This window comes from Taudactylus pleione, unplaced genomic scaffold, assembly GCF_031769625.1.
Source record: "Taudactylus pleione unplaced genomic scaffold, aTauple2 ptg000495l, whole genome shotgun sequence".
Lineage (NCBI taxonomy): Eukaryota > Metazoa > Chordata > Amphibia > Anura > Myobatrachidae > Taudactylus > Taudactylus pleione.
The window spans coordinates 1,667,651-1,687,833 of NW_028284897.1; the positions used below are offsets into that span (position 1 = coordinate 1,667,651).

At 43.5% G+C, this 20,183-nt stretch overlaps 2 protein-coding genes across 2 annotated transcripts in view; one reads left to right on the top strand and one right to left on the bottom strand.

Moving 5' to 3' along the window:
• LOC148502505 (uncharacterized) overlaps positions 1–4,830 on the top strand; it is a 346,350-nt gene extending 341,520 nt beyond the window's left edge. The window contains exon 12 of the mRNA XM_088449785.1: positions 3,733–4,830. Within this exon, the coding sequence (XP_088305911.1) occupies positions 3,733–4,742 (1,010 nt within the window). The 3' untranslated portion in view covers positions 4,743–4,830. The remainder of the gene's footprint in view (positions 1–3,732) is intronic.
• Positions 1–20,183, bottom strand: part of LOC148502509 (uncharacterized) — a 97,756-nt gene that overhangs the window by 18,255 nt on the left and 59,318 nt on the right. The gene's annotated exons all lie outside the window — the stretch shown is intronic.

Consider the following 20,183-nt stretch of genomic DNA (forward strand, 5'->3'; position numbering starts at 1 on the left):
TTGGCCCCTCACAACACTGGGTAAGAGGAGACACATTTTTTGTACTGGGGAGAGCAGGTATGGGGGCTTTCCCTATATATAATCTATTAATCACACATATATATTAGTACCCAGTTACTGTGTGTCTCCTACAGATGGACCCGGTGGCAGAATTGCCCCAGAGAGATGTCCCCGTCCTCTGTATTCACGGGATTGTACAGAGGAGAATCGCAGTATCCCACAGGAGCATCAGGTAGGTGGGATTTAGGGTCTCACCAATATACCACAGTGACTGTCACTATGTGATCTGTAGAGAAGTTGTGTGTGTCCTATACCCTGATATTCTTATGTTTTTATTTCATGTAATTTCATCAGACTTTCTTAAATAATTTTTTTTGTGTTGTGGGTTATTTAGGATCAAGGTCTGGCATTTATAAAGGTTGAACATATAGAAGAAGACATGTATTTAAGTGATATAGAGGGAGAAGAAAAGATGTATGTGACTGATAATAAGGCAGAAGATATAGAGGGAGAAGAAGAGACGTATGTGACTGATATGAAGGCAGAAGATATAGAGGGAGAAGAAGAGACGTATGTGACTGATATGAAGGCAGAAGATATAGAGGGAGAAGAAGAGACGTATGTGACTGATATGAAGGCAGAAGATATAGAGGGAGAAGAAGAGACGTATGTGACTGATATGAAGGCAGAAGATACAGAGGGAAAAGAAGAGACGTATGTGACTAATATAAAGGCAGAAGATATAGAGGGAGAAGAAGAGACGTATGTGACTGATATGAAGGCAGAAGATACAGAGGGAAAAGAAGTAACGTATATGACTTATATGGAGTCAGAAGATATAGACAGAGAAGAAGAGCCGTATGTGAGGGGTGATCAGCAGTGTAAAGAGGAGGAAATCCCTACAGATATCAGCACAGGTGAGTAATAAACACTTATTACAGAAAAAAGTCACAATCTCCTCATTCAGTCACTACAACAGTCTCCTATCCTACACCACCTTTTTCAGTACAAACTAAGGGCCTGATTCAGACCCACTCGCGAGCGGCTGTCCGCTCGCAAGTGGGTCGATGTTATGCACTGAGCATGCGCACGACGGAGGGAGCTCCGTCGTGCGCATGCGCCAGACGCGACGAGCGAAGGAAAGTCCTTCGCTCGTTGTGTCCGATCAAAGGGGGCGTGCTGTCAATGTTGATTGACAGCACGCCCCCTTTGGTGGGCGTGCCGGGGGCGTGCCTCCCTGACGGGGGCGTTCCCACGGGAACGCCTCCCGTCAGAAGCCGGCCCACTGACATCACTAGTGATGTCAGTGGGAGTGATTTTGGCTCTGATAGAGCCAAAATCACTCCGGAGCTTGCGGTTGAAAACCTCAACCGCAGGCTCCGGCTCGCAAATTCGATGGTCGCGATGGTCTCGACCATCGCGGCCATCACAAAGCACGCTCGTATAGCCTGTGGGTGGTGACCCACAGCTATACGAGCGTCCTGGAGGACGCTCCATTAAAATGGAGCCCGGCCCTCATTCAGAGCGTGCGCTCTGCTCAGAGCGTACGGCTCTGAATGAGGGCCTAAGGCATTAAATGTGTCTGCCAAGTGGGACCCCTCCCACCTTGTCGCTGTGTGTTACCAGCCCAGAGATCTGACCAGTTTCCTCCCCACACTCTCTGGTGTATCTCATACATCAGGAGCCATCAGACCCTCTTATACTCCTACTCTCCTCCTCACATCATGCCCAGTGACTTGGCCAGTCACCACCTCACACTCTCTGGTGTATCTTATACATCAGGAGCTATCAGCCCCTATTATACTCCTGCTCTCCCCCTCACATCATGTCACTGTGTGTTACCAGCCCAGAGATCTGACAGTCTCCTCCCCACACTCTCTGGTGTATCTCATACATTAGTGTAAGGGATGTAGCTATACTAAATAAATCACTGGTCAATGTGATGAGACCCCATATAACAGCCATGATTCTGGCTTGTGCACTACCACATGTGAGAGCACCGACTATGTTTTTTGAATATTATGTGATTGTCGGTATACTGTGTACTTTCCATCACACACAGACACACAACCACACACCCGTAGTTGCACAGTTGCTTCTCCACTTTCTGTGCTTAGATGCTTTGTACTGTTACACTTTATCTGCTGACCTGTCTCTGTATCTTGCTCTGCCCTCCTGCTGTCTTCCTCATTCTGCTGTTAATTATCTGTGCCCTGCACTATTCCCCTACCCTGTCCTGCTCTCTCCCCCGCTCTGTGCCATTCCCCTACCCTGCCTTTCTGCCTCCCCCGCTCTCTGCCCTGCACAATTCCTCTACCCAGTCCTACTGCCTCCCCTTCTCTGTGCCCTGTGCCATTCTCCTAGCCTGTCCTGCTGCCTCTGTGCCCTGCTCTATTCCCCTACCCTGTCCTGCTGCCACCCCAGCTCTGTGCCCTACCCTGTCCTGCTGCCTCCCCCGCTCTATGCCCTGCACCATTCCCCTACTCTGTCCTGCTGCCTCCCCCGCTCTGTGCCCTGCACCATTCCCCTACCCTGTCCTGCTGCCTCTCCTGCTCTGTGCCCTGCACCATTCCCCTGCCTGCTGCCTCTCCTGCTCTGTGCCCTGCACCATTCCCCTGCCGTGTCCTGCTGCCTCCCCCACTGTGTGCCCTGCACCATTCCCCTACCCTTTCCTGCTGCCTCCCCCGCTCTGTGCCGCCATCATTCTGTGTTGCTCTGTCCTATCGCTCTTCTTCCCTCTCAGTGTTTATATGCAGTGAGTCATTACCCTAAGTTAGTAACATGACTCTGGTGGGGCTACTCTCCATGAGGATGACCAGAAGACCATATAGAAGCTGCTTTTGCTATATATATATATATATATATATATATATATCCATATCCACCTGGAGAATTTTGAGTAGTGTGGATGCAGCTGTTAGTAATTATCCCACAAGTTTCCCATGTGTATGTGTGAGGGTGGTCTAGATGGATATTGTGGTTCACCAACATAACTGGTTGAGATTGTCCATGTGGCTGTATCTATGACTTGTGCAATTAATGTGCTTGTGTCATTTTACCTGTTCAATGAGAGTCTTGTTTCTTGTTGGTTCATTTGTAAATATAATAATGTGGTCATCGTTTGTACCTGCAAATTAAACAGCTAAACGACTTCATTTATAATAACATGGTGGTGTAGTGGGGTTAGGATTGCTACCTCACAGCACTAAGTTCATAAGTTTAATTTTCAACCAAAGTGATGTGTGGAGTTTGTATGTATTTCCTGGAAAAATCATACTGGTAGGTTAATTGGCTTCTGACCCAAATAAAGCATATTGTGTGTACTAGTAGATATGGTTGTGAATATAGATTGTTAGCCAATTGGCCAAATATTATCTGTAAAGTGCTGTGAAATGTGTGAGCTTTATGAAGAACTCTGAATAATAATAATAGTTATTGTATTTCCAGTAGATGGACGCACAAGCAGGAATGACTTGGAGGGAGATCTCATCTTGTCTACAGATATTAAAATAGAAGATAACATCACACAGGAATCTCCAGGAGATAATCCCGTTATGCTAAATATACATCCAGCACCTCACAGTGCAGCTATATCATCTGATCCCTCTAATTGTGACCAATGTTCTTATGATATAGCTTTTGTTACACATAGTGCAGCTCATACACCTGATAAAATATTTCCTTGTTCTGTGTGTGGGAAATGTTTTACACTGAAATCAAATCTTTTAACACATCAGAGAAGTCACACAGGTGAGAAACCATTTCAATGCTCTGAGTGTGGGAAATATTTTACTTATAAATCAAAGCTTGTTACACATCAGAGCTATCACACAGGTGAGAGGCCATTTCCATGTTCTGAGTGTGGGAAATGTTTTATTGATAAATCAAATCTTGTTATACATCAGAGAAGTCACACAGGTGAGAAGCCATTTTCATGCTCTAAATGTGGAAAATGTTTTACTAATACATCACATCTTGTTATACATCAGAGAAGTCACACAGGTGAGAAACCATTTCCATGTTCTGAGTGTGGGAAATGTTTTACACAGAAATCACAGCTTGTTACACATCAGAGACATCACACAGGTGAGAAACCATTTCCATGTTCTGAGTGTGGGAAATATTTTACTTCTAAATCAAAGCTTGTTACACATCAGAGCTATCACACAGGTGAGAAACCATTTTCATGTTCTGAGTGTGAGAAATGTTTTATACAGAAATCAGCTCTTGTTAGACATCAGAAATGTCACACTGGTGAGAAACCATTTTCATGCTCTGAATGTGGGAAATGTTTTATTGATAAATCAAATCTTGTTATACATCAGAGAAGTCACACAGGTGAGAAGCCATTTCCATGCTCTGAATGTGGAAAATGTTTTACTAATACATCACATCTTGTTATACATCAGAGAAGTCACACAGGTGAGAGGCCATTTCCATGCTCTGAGTGTGGGAAATGTTTTACACTGAAATCACAGCTTGTTATACATCAGAGACATCACACAGGTAAGAAACCATTTCCATGTTCTCAGTGTGGTAAATGTTTTACACAGAAAGCAGATCTTATACATGAGAGAAGTCACAGAGATGAGCGGCCATTTACATGCTCTGAGTGTGGGAAATGTTTTACATATAAATCGGCTCTAGATATACATCAGAGAAGCCATTTCCATGCTCAGAAAGTTAAAAAATGTTATACACAAAAAGATCATCTTGTTACATATCAGAGATCACAAAGGTAAGAAACCATTTTCATGCTCTGAGTGTGGGAAATGTTTTAGACCGAAGTCACATCTTGGTAGACATATATCACACAGGGGAAAGCATTTCCATGAGCTGATACAAAACAGGGCTGTAGGAACACTCCAGTCACACAGTATTTTAAAATTTGAAGTTCTCTATCTGCACATAATTGGGATGTGTAACATTACTATACAAGCGGAGGGATGTACAGCGCTAGGGAAATCTGAACAATAATAAATGATTAATATAGGGCTTGATATAGGTGCAATTAATCATTTATACTATTTAATTTGAACTCTCACAGGGGCTTATCTGGATGTTCTAACTGAATTCAATCCACCCAGATGGTTTGAATGAATAAGTAGAACTGACCACTATTTCCTGATATTTCATCGCTATCATGTTAGTGGGTTAAACAGTTAAACCTTGTCTGCTGTAATTGTGATCCTGGAGGAAGGAATGTAATAACATAAATTACTGCAGCCTGGCATCTCTACAAAAGGATTTTTATTTATTAGATACAATTGATCTCTAATACTTATAAGAATAGTTGATGTGCAATAAGGGTCAATTCAATCATATAAGCTGAATACAAAAGTGTAAAGAGGCGTATCCACTAGGCGATATATGCAGGCGATTACACAATAACGATGTAGTTATCGTGCAATCGCTTGCAAATCGCACATGAATCAGGCAGGTTTAGGTCAGAAACAACCAGTGATGCGTGCGCCCGATGGTTGTTTCTGATATCTATCATCGCCCGTACATGCTGGTCAACCTGATTGCGTCAGGTTCAGCATGTACGGGGATGATGGATGTGCCTGGACTGAACGAGTGAACGTTCAGTCTAGGTACATCACAAGACATACAAACGATAGCACGATTGCAATGTCGTAATTGTGCTCTCATTTGTATATCTATAAGTGGATACGCACCTTAAGCCTATAACACCCCAAAGAGCAAAAACAAACAACCAGAAAACAAACAGTAGAGATTACCGTACATAGTTGTGCACTGTAGGAGAGCAGGCTGGGGTAGGAAGGGAAATTATGGCCAAAATAAGGTGCTAGCATAGAGACCTTGTGGGTTAAGTCAATGGCTGATGCTGCAGGGTCTCCATGGTGAACTCCTGAGTATCCTTGGTGATTATAGGTGGTATGTAGCTGCCGGCGGAATCTGTATGACATACTGCCAGACCTAAGCTCGGCGAATGAAATACCAATACCAGAAATCCAGTAGATGAAGATTTCGACTGTGCCTGGTAAGTATCCTAACCCTCTCCCCTCCTAACCCTCCCTTAGTCCCTAAACCTAACCCCCCCGTGGCCAACAGGTCCTGGCACCTGGCTTACCTACGTTCGGTATGCTGGGCTTTGGGATTTTGGCGTGGGACTGATGATAGGCGTCGATATTTAGATGCCTATCATTAGTCCCATGCCGGGAGAGTCTGGAGGTCGGCATTTCAACCGCCGGTTTCCTGACTGCATACTGCTGCCGGCTAATGGTGATTGTATTTAGTGTCAGTACAATCCCTGGACATCTGCATTATTAACGCTGTAAGGAAGGGTGTGACCACAGCTGCTAGAATAGGAATTCATTGCGCAACTAAACAGCACCACGAGAAATTTACACTTCACCACGCAATACTGTAACACAATGGTACAGTTCCTAGACCTGGATGTACATATACAAGAAGGGAGGATACAAAGACCCACTACACAAAAGTAGTCATGAACAGTTTTATCCTGGCAAATAGGGAGCATCATCCACAGTGGTTGGACAACATTCCAAAGGGTCAGTTTATCCGTATAAGAAGAAGAAGAAGAAATTGTTCCACGGTAGATAACTTCAAGAAACAACAGAAGATTTAAAGAAACAACTAAAGGAGAAGAAATATATGTATATAAAAAAAAGCAATAATATAGACAGCGTATGAAGAAGTCCATTTCAATGAAAGAGAAACATTGCTACAATATAAAAACGGACAAGAAATGCTGTAAACAAATCAGTTTATTTCTTAACGGAATACAACGCGAAATCTCTCAGCATAAAAATAATATGTAATAAACACTGGAACATACTACTAAAGGATGAGACACAATTCTACCGCTGAGACTTAGTAATATTCAGAAAGGCTCCTGATATCAGGAAACGACTGGTTCACAATCACATAAACCCAGGAAACTCCCAACAAACGTCAGTAATTAACCTATGGAAAACCAGGGGCTTCTTTTACTGTGGTAAATGTAAAAACAACACAACACAACCAGTGACACTGTATATCTAATGTAACGAGAGAACTTTAGCATCCGACACTTCATGATGTGTGACACAAAGGGCATTATCTATTTACTAGAATGCCCGGGGTTGAATGTAGTATGTGGGTATATTGATTCCTAATAGTCGCTATTTAGCGCTGCAAGTCGCTTAAGAAAGAATTGCTTTCCAGTCCAATCGTGTGGTTCCAAAGCACAAAAAGTTATTTATGTAAAGAAAAAGTAACACGATTAAAGATTTAACAATTAGAGTAAAAAGCAATAAAATAGTACAAGCCGATACATACGCATGCACACTGGTCCCCGTATACAGTCATCAATCCAGACGTCTGTGATCATCAAAGAGGATGAGTGTACACTGAGATCGGGACACAGCCTATATACATTACAAGTTTCAGAGTTAACAAAGGGACAAATTGACAGGTTCTCATTGGTTCTTGCTTCTGGTCATTGGTCAGTTCATACGGTGTCAGGGGTATAGCTCAGCTCTCCAACAGTCCCTTTGTGTATCTTTTCTGCTGAAGAACTGGTTAAAACTGGCTACAACACTACATACAAGAAATAACATTCTATTCAATAACTGCCTATCCATAAGTAGCGGACGCATGATGCGATTTCCTTTCCGATAGAAACGGATGTCTGCAAATAAACAGGGATTTAGTATGATACCAAACATGACATGTCCACTGTATTCCATACTTTAGATCTTGTTAAAGTACATATTAAATCATAATTATTACATAATACCTTTAATAACTCTGGTTATCAACTATAGTGTGTGGGAACCATTTTATACATATGCGTTTGCTTATGTGCGTCTGCATTGAAATAGCAAATGTGCGTATGTATGTATGTGAATACGCATATGAGCGTCTATATGTACGTATGTGGATACACATATGAGCGTCTATATGTATGCATATATGTATGTGCATCAGTGTATGTGTGTGGTGGATGCGCAATTGTGCGCATCAGATTGCGCCGATTCAGAGTAGTGTTCAATTTACTCGCCATCAGACTATAGATGACTAGATCATCAGATAATAATTGCAAACGATCATATCCAATTATTTGACTTTGACTGTCCACCTTTTGATAGCAAACATAAAACAATCACATTCTATTCTTAACCTTTATAGCCATGCATAATAAATCATTCAATGTTCTGAATGGTGTGACACAAATTGGTCATTGAACCGTCAATAATGCATTTCAGAAAGGGTAAAACAACCCTTATACGCACTCAGCAGATCTATAGGGGATCATTGGTAGAATGTGGGACCTCATCAAACCTATAAAGGAAGTTTGGGGGAATTGAGACTACATTATCTATGATGTTTAAAAGAACACTTACAATAATTATTATTATACATGACTTAGCGTATTCACATATTATTATCCGATGGTACACTCAATTTCAGGATTGTAATGCAGTTCTTTATCAACCTTAGTACCTACACCACCACTATTCACCATCATGATTTAATTTTTACTGTTTACCTTAGTGGTACTTTTTCCACACTTCAACACAGCTAGAACACATCTGGCACATAAACCAATTACTAAAATAACAATCAGTATAAGAATAAGGAGCTTACCTATACTAGCAAAAATTTCCTGTACCCACTCTCCCAGACCGGTGAACCATTTTACAGGGTTTAACCATGAGAACCATTTCTCTACCCTTTACCTCTGACTCATACAACAAAGTATTATGGTCCTTCCGAAACTCCCACTTCAGTTGTAGGATTTCATCCATTTTCCGGTCAATCACCTCTTTGGGGTCACTAGTATTATTGGTAATGTACGTGCAACACTTGACACCAAATTGGGTGGCCAAAGTCACACAATATCCACCAGTAATAGATGTTAAGTAGTTTAAAACTAGCCTATGTTGTACCAACTCCTTTTTATAAGTCTGTAGCTCCTTACCAGTATACCTGGAAGTGTCATTATACATCTCTGTGATGTTGTCTATTAATTTAGCCAAGTCTTGGATATATGATAACAACAATGTAGACAGACCAACATAATTCCATTGGTTCTTGGTCTTTGTAGTACACTGTAGTTCATAGGACAGTTCACTAGGGGTATGTCCCAATTCTCCAAATTACATTGTCTTTCTTTAATTGATTTAAACTAGATAGAGACACTACAGTTTATACAGTCTAACCAATAATTTCCTATATTCCATAACCATCGAACGCAAGATGTGACTCCCTCGCTGATAGATTCGGATATCTGGAAATAAACAGTGTTAGTTTAGTACCAAACATGCCATGTCTATCATGTTGTATACCATTAATATCAAATACATTTTACATCATAACTTTAATATAAATCATAATGCGCAGGAACCTTTTATGAGTGCATGTATATTTATGGTTATATGTAAGTATGCATTGTGTGTCTACATGCAGCATAAAAGGTGCACTGTATGCAGGGGTTGTGTACAGCGCAAAACATGCACTGTGTGTGATTATTTACAATGGAAACTATATGTGTACACACATTGTGGATACACATGCGATTGTGTGTGTATATATATATATATATATATATATATATATATATATAGCTTTAAACAGTAACTGGTTATTATTATTACTTCTGTCTGAACTAGAAAATGACAGACAATGGAGTTTCTCCCATTCACAGGTGGAGCAAGCCTTGGAAAGATGTCTGATAATTTTAACAAATACAATCTAGAATACAATTGTTAATTCTGCTTAACCACATCAGCATTGGACACAAGGCTTACAATTGCTAACGATAGCTAAACGTCTGACAATTGTTTCCAAATCTATATTCAGAACACTCCCTCTGAGCATATCAGTGTCTGTGTTATACTTCAATCGCCACAGGCATACTGTGTATGCAGAGCAAACACTTACAGTATCTGTGTATTCTTAATTATTTGTCACAGACATGTCCTCAAGACTTGTCTGTCATCACTGAATATATGAAGTCTTTAAAAATATATATATGTGTATTTGTGCACATTTATTATATAAAGACTTTAACAGTGTGCAGTAACACAGCAGATGTACACAATGCTAAAATAGCACCATGCACAATGATATTATACTGACTACGCCAGATGGCGTCATGCAGACAATGCAAACATGGCGTCTTCAGATATTAATTTTACAATTTAGGTCTCAGCCAACCATCCAGCTTCAACAGTCCACCCTTTGATAGAAACAATATGCTATCACACTCTGGGCCTGACTCAGAGATGGACGCTCTGAAAGAGCGCTCGCTCTGAATCGGGGCATTTTTTTTATTTTTGGAGTGGCCTGGCCGCTCGCATAGCTGTGGGTGACCACCCACAGCTATAGCAAGCGTCCAAGTTGATGGTCGCGATGGTCAAGACCATCGCGACCATCGGGCTTGCGACGAGGACCCTTGTGGTAGGGTCTCATGGCCGCAAGCCCCAGAGAGCTTCTGGCTCTAATAGAGCCGGAAACTCTCTTAATGACACCTCTGGTGATATCAGTGGGGCCGCCCCCAAACAGCAGGCATTCGCTTGGGAACACCTCCATTTGTGAAGCCACCCCCCGGCCACGCCTACCAAATGGGGCGAGCTGTCAATCACCATCGACAGCTCGCCCCCTTTGGTGCAAGACCCAGAGCGACAGAGCACCCATAGCTAGCTGGGTCTCGCGCATGCGCACGACGGAGCCGGCTCCATCGTGCGCATGCCCAGTGGGCAAACATCGACCCGGTTGCGAGCGCTCAGCGCTTGCGACTGGGTCTGAATCAGGCCCTCTGATCTTAACCTGTTGTAGTCATGCATGATAATGGATTATTTATGGTTATACATGGTGTGACACAAGTAGGTCACTGAACCATTAAATAATGCGTTATCAAGAAGGTAGAACAACCCTTACATGCCATCTGCGGATCTATAGGGATCATTGGTGGGATGTGGATCGAACCTATAAAGGAAGTTTGGGGACTTGAGAATACATTATCTAGGATGTTTTAAAAATAACCTTAATATATCTATGCATGACCACACGATTTCATATTTCATCATCTGATGGTACACTCTAATTCAGGGTTGTAATACAGTTCTTCCTTGACCTTGGTATCCATAATATCATTGCTCACCACCATCATCTCTGTTGCTCTGTTCACCCTTGTACATTTTCCACACTTCAATACATTAGGAACACATCTGACACACAAGCTAATTACTAAGATGACGATCAGTATAAGGATCAGGAGTTTACCCACAATAGCAACCAGTTCCTGGACCCACTCTCCTAGACCGGAGAACCATTTCACAGGATTCAAACAAGTGAACCACTCTTCTACCTTTTCCTCTATTTCAACCAGTGAAGCATTATTGTTCTTTCAAAATTCCCATTTCAGCTGCAGAATTTCATCCATCTTCCAGTCTATCACCTCCTTGGGGGTCACTTGTGTTATTGGTGATGTATGTGCAAGACTTGACACCAAATTGGGTGGCCAGAGTCACACAGTATCTGCCAGTGACAGCCATTACATAATTTAACACTAGCCTATGTTGCACAAGTTCTTTCTTATAAGCTTGTAACTCCCTATTGGTATACCTGAATGTGTCATCATACATCTCGGTGATATTATCTATTAATTTAGCAAGATCTTGGATGTCACCAGGTGTCATGTTTCTTTTCTCACGGTGTTCATAATGCGTATGAAGATATTGAGATGGTGTGTTTTTATGGATGCCAAGCATTTCACCATGTGTAAGGGTCATAACCTCTGTGTGAGGGTCTGGGTTTGTTGTGGACCCGTGGTGTGACAGGAGCAGACACAGAAGCAGATTTAAATAAAAAGGTGGAGTTTTAATAAGTGACTTAGCAGACATGAGAATGGCAAAAGAAAAAGTCCACTAAAGTGCACTTGATAACTGTGGTGAAGCAAATGGGAGAATGTCCAGATAATGAGAGGCAGGAAATGTCCAGTATGCAGGTTTTGGTGAGCTGTAGCGAAGTGCAGGCAGAGGTAATAAAGTCCAGCTGGGAGTTAGAGTGTGAGGCAAGGTGCAGGGAAACAGCAGGTTCAGGTACTCAGGCAGGGGAAAGGTAAATGGAGGGTGCAGGGTGAGTCAAGCAGGTTTGGAGCAGGCAAGGTAACAGGCTAGTAGCGCTTCCAGACGGACAGGTAAGGCACAGGTACTCTCAGCCGCAGCTGAGAAACACGTTGCACTGGCAATGAATGAAGACCTTCCTAAATACTAGATGCCGTGCTGTGACTGGCTGGAAAGGGCTCATGACCCACCAGGTTTGGACAGCTTGAATCACATGACCTGAGGCAAGATGGCGGCGCCCATGCCAAATGGAACGGAAACACCACCAGGCCTCAGTGACAATGTGGCCGCACAGAACCACGTGCAGCCAATGCCCCTCGCCAAACACCAGCACCACTGCGAGAGACCCCTCGCCACAATGACCTCACAGGTAATACTCAGTGACCACCATGCCAAGAAACGCTGGCCGTGACAGTACCCCCCCTTAAACCCCCCAGGTTTCTCCGGATGGGCAGCGTGGAACCTTTTGATGAGTGCAGGAGCATGGATATCACGGGCATCAGTCCAACAATGCTCCTCTGGGGTGAAACCCCTCCAATCCAAGAGGTACTGCAGATGTCCTTTGCGGATACGAGAGTCCAAGACTTGGGAAACCTCGAACTCCACGCCTCTTCCCATTTGGACACGGGGTGAAGCAGGAATGACACAGTGGAACTGATTCAACACTAGGGGTTTAAGCAGGGAGATATGAAAGGAGTTGGGAATTTTCAGGTAAGGGGTAACTGAAGGCAATAAGCCATGGGGTTAATAATTTCTATAATGGAGAAGGGCCTGAAGAAGCGTGGAGCAAATTTCATAGATGGTACTCTGAGCCGTAGGTTCCGGGTGGACAACCAGACTTGGTCTCCAACTTGCATACGTGGTAATATCCTACGCTTCTTGTCAGCTTGAAATTTGTAACGGGAGGATGCCTTTTCCAGGTCAGCATGAACTTGAGTCCAAATTGATGCAAATCTTTTTACAGTGTCTTCCACAGCTGGTACATCAAAGACGGGCAGGCTTTGAAATTGAGGAACCCAAGGATGAAGACCGTAGACCACTTAGAATGGGATTTGGTTCTTGGAAGAATGGTAGGAGGCTTTATGCGCAAATTCAGCCCATGGCAGCAATACACACCAATTGTCTTGGGAAGATATCATGAAAATCTTCAGGAAGGTCTCAAGGTCTTGATTAACCCTCTCAGTGGAACCATTGCTTTGTGGGTGATAAGCCGTAGAAAAATTTAGTTTTACTTACAACACTGAACATAAGGCTCTCCAAAATTTTGCTGTAAACTGAACACCATGGTCAGAGACTATCTCGGCAGGAAGACCATGGAGACGGAATATATGTTGTACAAACAAATTAGCTAGGTCAGGAGCAGAAGGTAATTTCTTTAGTGGTATGTAATGGACCATTTTTGAGAATCACTCTACTACGACCCAGATGGTAGTGAACCCTTGAGAATTCTGCAGATCCGTGATGAAGTCCATGGCGAGATGCGTCCATGGACGTGATGGAATAGGTAGCGACAACAACTCACCAGCCAGAGCCTGACATGAAGACTTATGCTGAGCACACAAGGAGCATGAAGAAATAAACTCCGACACGTCCGCTTTCATGGATGGCCACCAATAGCCTCTCTTCAGAAATTCCAGGACTTCCAGGTACCTGAGTGACCTGCAAAGCAAGAGGAGTGAGCCCAGGTGAGGAGCTACTTCCTTAACTCTGGGGCCACAAAGGACTTCCCAGTGGGAGGCTGTACTTGGGGTGTGGCAAATACTCTTGACTCCAAGAAAGGGGTATTTTGTTGATTCTCCGCTTTGTCATCACAGAGGAGAGATCTGGACAGAGCATCTGCCTTTTGATTAAGGGCTTCAGACTGGAAGGTCAGAGTGAACTGGAACCGAGCAAAAAATACTGCCCATCGGGCCAGACGAGGACTCACACACTGGAGGTTCTTGAGGAATAGAAGGTTTCTATGATCTGTGAAAACAGTGAAGGGGAACTTAGCCCCTTCCAGCAGGTATCTCCATTCTTTTAATGCCAATTTCACTGCCAGGAGTTCTTGTTCACCTATGGCATAATTTCTTTTGGCAGGCAAGAATTTGTTGGAGAAAAACCCACAGGGATGAACTCAATTATCCTCATAACGCCTGGAAAGAACTGCACCCACGGCCTCTGAAGACGCATCCACTTCCAATAGAAAAGGCCTGTCGAAATCTGGTTGAAGTAAGACTGGAGCAGAAATAAAAGCCTGTTTTAAAAGCTGGAAGGCAGTCTCTGCCTCATGTGATCATAGGGCAGGATTAGCGTCTTTATGGGTCAGAGTGGTGAAGGGAGCCAATAATGAGGAGAATCCTTTAATAAAACATCTATAGTAGTTGGCGAACCCAAGCAATCAATGGCTTTCAAGGTTTGAGGTCGGGAGCAATCCAAAATTGCCTACACCTTCTTGGGATCCATTTCAAGACTGGAGCCGGAGATGACTTAACCAAAGAATGGCACACTGGGTACCCCAAAGACACATTTCTCCAATTTGCAGTAAAGGTGGTTCTTTCTTAGATGGAATAATACTTCCTTCACATGTTCATGATATTTCTCTATAGAAGACAAAAAAATCAGTATATCGTCCAGGTAAACTACAACCGAGACATACAACAAGTCCCGGAAATTTTCATTAACAAAGCCCTGAAATATGGCAGGGGCATTGCACAACCCAAGGGCATCACAAGGTATTCAAAATGTCCATCTCTAGTATTAAAGGCAGTCTTCCATTCATCACCAGCACGAATATGGATGAGATTATAAGCCCCTCTCAGATCCAATTTTGAGAATATGATGGACCCCTTAACTCTGTCAAACAACTCTGTGATCAGTGGAAGAGGATTCTTGACCGTTATATCATTTAGGCCCCTGTAATCTATACAAGGCCTCAGGCCACTGTCCTTTTTGCTGACAAAAAAGAAGCCAGCTCCAGCAGGAGAGGTGGAAGGATGAATAAATACTTTTGCTAGGTTGTCCTGGATGTATTCAGACATGGCTTGAGTCTCGGGCAAGGATAGAGAATAGGTGCGACCACGGGGTGGCATCTTGTCAGGCATCAGCTGGATTGGACAATCCCATTCTCTATGGGGAGGAAAGACATTCGCCTGTTGTTCGGATAAAACATCAGAGAACATCTGGTACTCCTTGGGAATAGCTGGAGATATTAATGAAACTGTCTTTCTTACAGGTCGTATTTTGGGAAGAAAGGATTTCTGACAGTCAGTTCCCCATGACAGAATCTGCATAGAACATCAGTCTATCTTGGAATTATGCTGGTGTAACCAGGGTAGTCCTAAAATGATTTCTTGGGAGGCCTCATGTATCACTAAGAATTTTAAAGACTCGGAGTGGTATGCCCCAACACGGACCAATACTGGTTGAGTCTCCTTGGTGACCACTCCTTTAGCTAGAGGCCATCCATCTACAGAGGTCAGGGAGATTGCGTGATTGAGAGATGAACAAGGAATCTGTAGTTTATCAACTAGGCTGGAAGTCATGAAGTTTCCGGCTGCTACAGAGTCCAGTAGAGCAGAAACAAAAACAGGCTTAGGCTTAAGATCCAAAGCTAAGGAAATTTTGAAATCTTTAGTATTTGGGGATGGGCTCATAACTCCTAACTTGATGTCCCCAGGGTCAGTTAGGAATGGGTGTTTTCCCGATTTACAGGAGCAGAAGGCCACCAGGTGACCCGAATCTCCACAGTATAGATAGAGGTTTTTTAGCATCCTTCTCTGACGTTCCTCTTTGGAGAGATGGGTTTGGTTCACCTGCATAGGCTCCTCATCTATTGGAGGCTCTTCATCTATAAGAGGATGGGGTGGATGGGTAGGCAAGGGAGGAGTAAATGACCTTTACCAGTCAGTTCTGTGCTATGCAGCCTGACATTCTCTGAAGCGTAGGTCAATTTTGTTGCAGAGTGAGATCATCTCATTTAAATTAGTTGGAAACTGACGGGTGATCAGATCATCCTTTAGTTGGTCCGAAGGCCATGCCAAAAGGCTGAGGTGAGGGCCTCCTCATTCCATTTAAGCTCTGATGCCAAAATTTTAAACTGTACAGCATATTGGCTGACAGGACGGGTTTCTTGTCTCAGGGTCATGATACTGGTCGATGCTGGCACAGTGCATCCAGGTTCATCGAAAATCCTCCTGAATGATGATACAAAGTCCGCATAGTTATCCAGCAGCGAGTCTGAACGCTCCCAGAGTGGTGAGGCCCAATCCAAAGCTTAGCTGGACAACAAAAACACAATGTATGAAACTTTAGTTCTAGCAGTGGGAAAATTATCAGGCTGTAAGATAATGTGTATATTACACTGATTTAAGAAACCACGACAGAGCTTGGGATTGCCGTCAAATATGCTTGGCATAGGTAGGTGTAAACGAGGGGATACCCTGGTCCCTGTATTACCAGGCACAGGAGGAGGTGTAGTTGCTGATACCCCAGGGGTGGATAACGAGGTTTGCATATTATCTTGTCACTTACACATCTCCTGTATAAACGGAGCCATTTGGTTCTGCATAGTTTCCAGGTTTTCTAAACGACCAGCAATACTCTGGAATAAATCCACTCCAGACTCCTGTTCCGTGGCCAGATCCATGGGGCCAGTGCAAACTGTGAGGGTCTGGGTTGGTTGTGGACCCGGGGTGTGACAGGAGCAGACACAGAAGCAGATTTAAATAAAAAGGTGGAGTTTTAATAAGTGATTTAGCAGACATGGGAATGGCAAACTAAAAAGTCCAGGTTTAGCACTAAAGTGCACTTGATAACTGTGGTGAAGCAAATGGGAGAATGTCCAGATAGTGAGAGGCAGGAAATGTCCAGTATGCAGGTTTTGGTGAGCTGTAATGAAGTGCAGGCAAAGGTAATGAAGTCCAGCTGGGCGTTACAGTGTGAGGCAAGGTGCAGGGAAACAGCAGGTTCAGGTACTCAGGCAGGGGAAAGGTAAATGGAGGGTGCAGGGTGAGTCCAGTAGGTTTGGAGCAGGCAAGGTAACAGGCTAGTAGCACTTCCAGACGGACAGGTAAGGCACAGGTACTCTCTCTCAGCCGCAGCTGAGAAACACATTGCACTGGCAATGAATGAAGGCTCTGGACCTTCCTAAATACTAGGTGCCGTGCTGTGACTGGCTGGAAAGAGCACATGACCCACCAGGATTGGACAGCTTGAATCACATGACCTGAGGCAAGATGGCAGCAAACATGCCAAATGGAACGGAAACACCACCAGGCCTCTGTGACATTGTGCCTGCACAGAACCACGCCAGGCAATGCCCCTTGCCAAACACCAGCACCGCTGCCAGAGACCCCTCGCCACAGTGACCTCACAGGTAATACCCGGTGACCACCATGCCGAGAAACCCTGGCTGTGACACTCTGGAAGTATCCTTCCCAGATAACATAAACCTTTGGGAACTCAGAGAGAGCCACTTACACGCTTTCCTTCCACATATAAAATACACATCATCTGGGAGTACATAAGGAATAGAATGCATCATTATCTACACAATTCTCTAACAAATAATCTTACTCCAGATTTTCCCATCTGACTAATACATGTTTTAGGTTGTACAATAACTGCACAGTACCCTTCTGGTACTCTGCCAACCATTACCTTGGTGGAACTGAGGGTATATCTATATCGGAAGTGTCTCCCACCTAATCTAATGGAGCGTAAAAGTAAAAAATTGGTGATATTCAAACATAAAAGTGATCTATCTACTTGGTACTGGTGGAGTTTAAAATGGGGTGGTTTGGACATAAAAAATTTTCCATCCAGTGTCTCCCCTTTTTGTAATTCTAAAACCTCAGAGACATTCAATGGAAATGGCACTAACCCTACTACATTATGCTGTCCCTGAGACATGTGAGAGCACACCCAACAGTCAGTTTGGTTTAAAACTTTGCCCACCATGGTATGATAATCCTCTAAAGGATACCCATCCCAATACGGGTTATACTTAGGCTGGCACCCACAGAACTCACAAATACAATATTCCTCAGACAATAACCCTTCACACTGCCTCCGAGTTTCCAAAATGACAGATCTCTTGGTAATTACTGTACTGAGTTTGGTCAGATACTCCCCCGATTGGTTTAGCACTCCTTTTGCCGACTCCACTCCATCAATATCACCATCATCCTCTCTCTCCATCATCTGCCCCCCGTTACAGAAACAGGACCTCCCGAACCAAACAAGGATCATGAGAACTCTGGAAGAAAGAACACAAACCCAGCCCACCACTTCATTGCTGGAACAGTGGGCTGCAAATTTCCCTAGCTCAGATTATCTCACTACAGTCTTTAACTCTCCCAGAACAAGCTCGCGATTGACAGGGCTATGTTATCTGCCTCGACACCGCCTTGTATCTTCACGGGTTGGTTGACCTTTCTGCAGTAAGTGGAATGGACCCAGGTATCTCTCTCTGCCAATTTTAAGGATGTTGTACTAATCGGCAACACTTGATACGGACCTTTGAACCGATCTGTCAAACAACCTGAACATAAGAAATTTTTGATCATAACAAATCTCCAGGTTTGACATCATGACAGTTTGTTTCTGGCATATCAGGTGACTTCAGTTTCTGCTGCTGCTGTTTCAACTGTTTACTCATTGTTATAAGATACTTTACAGTAACCTTGTTGTTACTCTTCAATCTTCCTGTGGACTTGCAATCAAATGAGGTTGTCTACCAAACAGTATTTCAAAGGGGGAAAGCTCAAGAGGGGGTCTAGGAGTTGTCCTGATGCTATGAAGGACTAGCGGTAATGCTTCTAGCCATCACAATCCACTTTCTGCCATGATCTTACTACCCATCAACTTACAGATGTTCTGGAAGACATCACCTATGAAATGAGTACCTCTATCACTTTCAATAATTCTAGGGATACCGTATCTGCATACAAACTCCTGTACAATCTTTTTAGCAATGAACACAGCAGTATTAGTGGCAGCTGGGTATGCCTCTACCCAGTTAGAAAACACATCTGTACAAACTAATACATACTTGGGGCTCCTGCAGAGAGGTAATTGGATGAAATCGAATTGTATTACCTGAAAGGTCCATCTGTCAGAGGGATGTGGGATGGCTCGGTTGGTATTGTTTTTCCAATGTTCTTCCTCAAGCATGTCAAACAGGACATTGCCCTCTTTTTAGCTTGAGAAAACCCGGTGCACAATAATACGCCCTGACCAACTTGCACATACCTTGCTTTCCCAAGTGAGTCAGACCGTGCGCTGTCTCAGCCAAGCTTGGGTAGTATGCCTTAGGTGCCACCGGCTTACCTTGTCCATCTCTCCAGAGTCCAGAGGACTCCTGTCCACATCCCTTGGATCTCCAGACTACCTTTTCCTGAATGGAACACAAATTTTGCATCTCAATTAACTTCTGCATATCAATAGTTTGAAAAAAAAAACATCATCTGATCAATTGGTATATTTATTTTCAACCCTGCTGCCCATTTGGCAGCTTCATCTGCTCTGTTATTTCCCAGTGACACCGGATCATCCTCGCATGTATGGGCTTTACACTTAATGATGGCCACTGCCTTAGGCATTTGAATCGCTATTCGGTCAGTAGTCAGATGACATAGCCCCTGGGTTAGGCAGTGTCCCAAGTATTTAACCCTGATCTGGCATGGCTGTAATTTGTCCTTTGCAACCTTGTGCCCTGCTTGTCTATTGTATTAGAACAGATCCAGTGGCAGGTTGAAAAGATTGTAAACAGTCGTGTATTGAAAGATTGTTGTGTGGGTTGGGGAGTGTGGAAAGATTGTGGTTGTGTATGGGGATATGGGTTTGGAGGTTGTGTGGGACATGTGTATTGTGGCTGTGTGTGATAAGAGTGCTGCGGTGGTATTTGCATTCCTTCCAGAGCTTGGATACTAACAGCCATTAGTTTCTCGCTCTGCATTTCTCTCTTCCTAAGGATGTTTTATCATGTTCAATTGTAGATTACCTGAGTGTGTCTACTGTAACTCCCCTCCATCCAGGAAGTGAGGTCTGAACCCTGGTCTTTATAGTGTTTTTAAGAATATAAATTAGCACCGTGATTTTCAT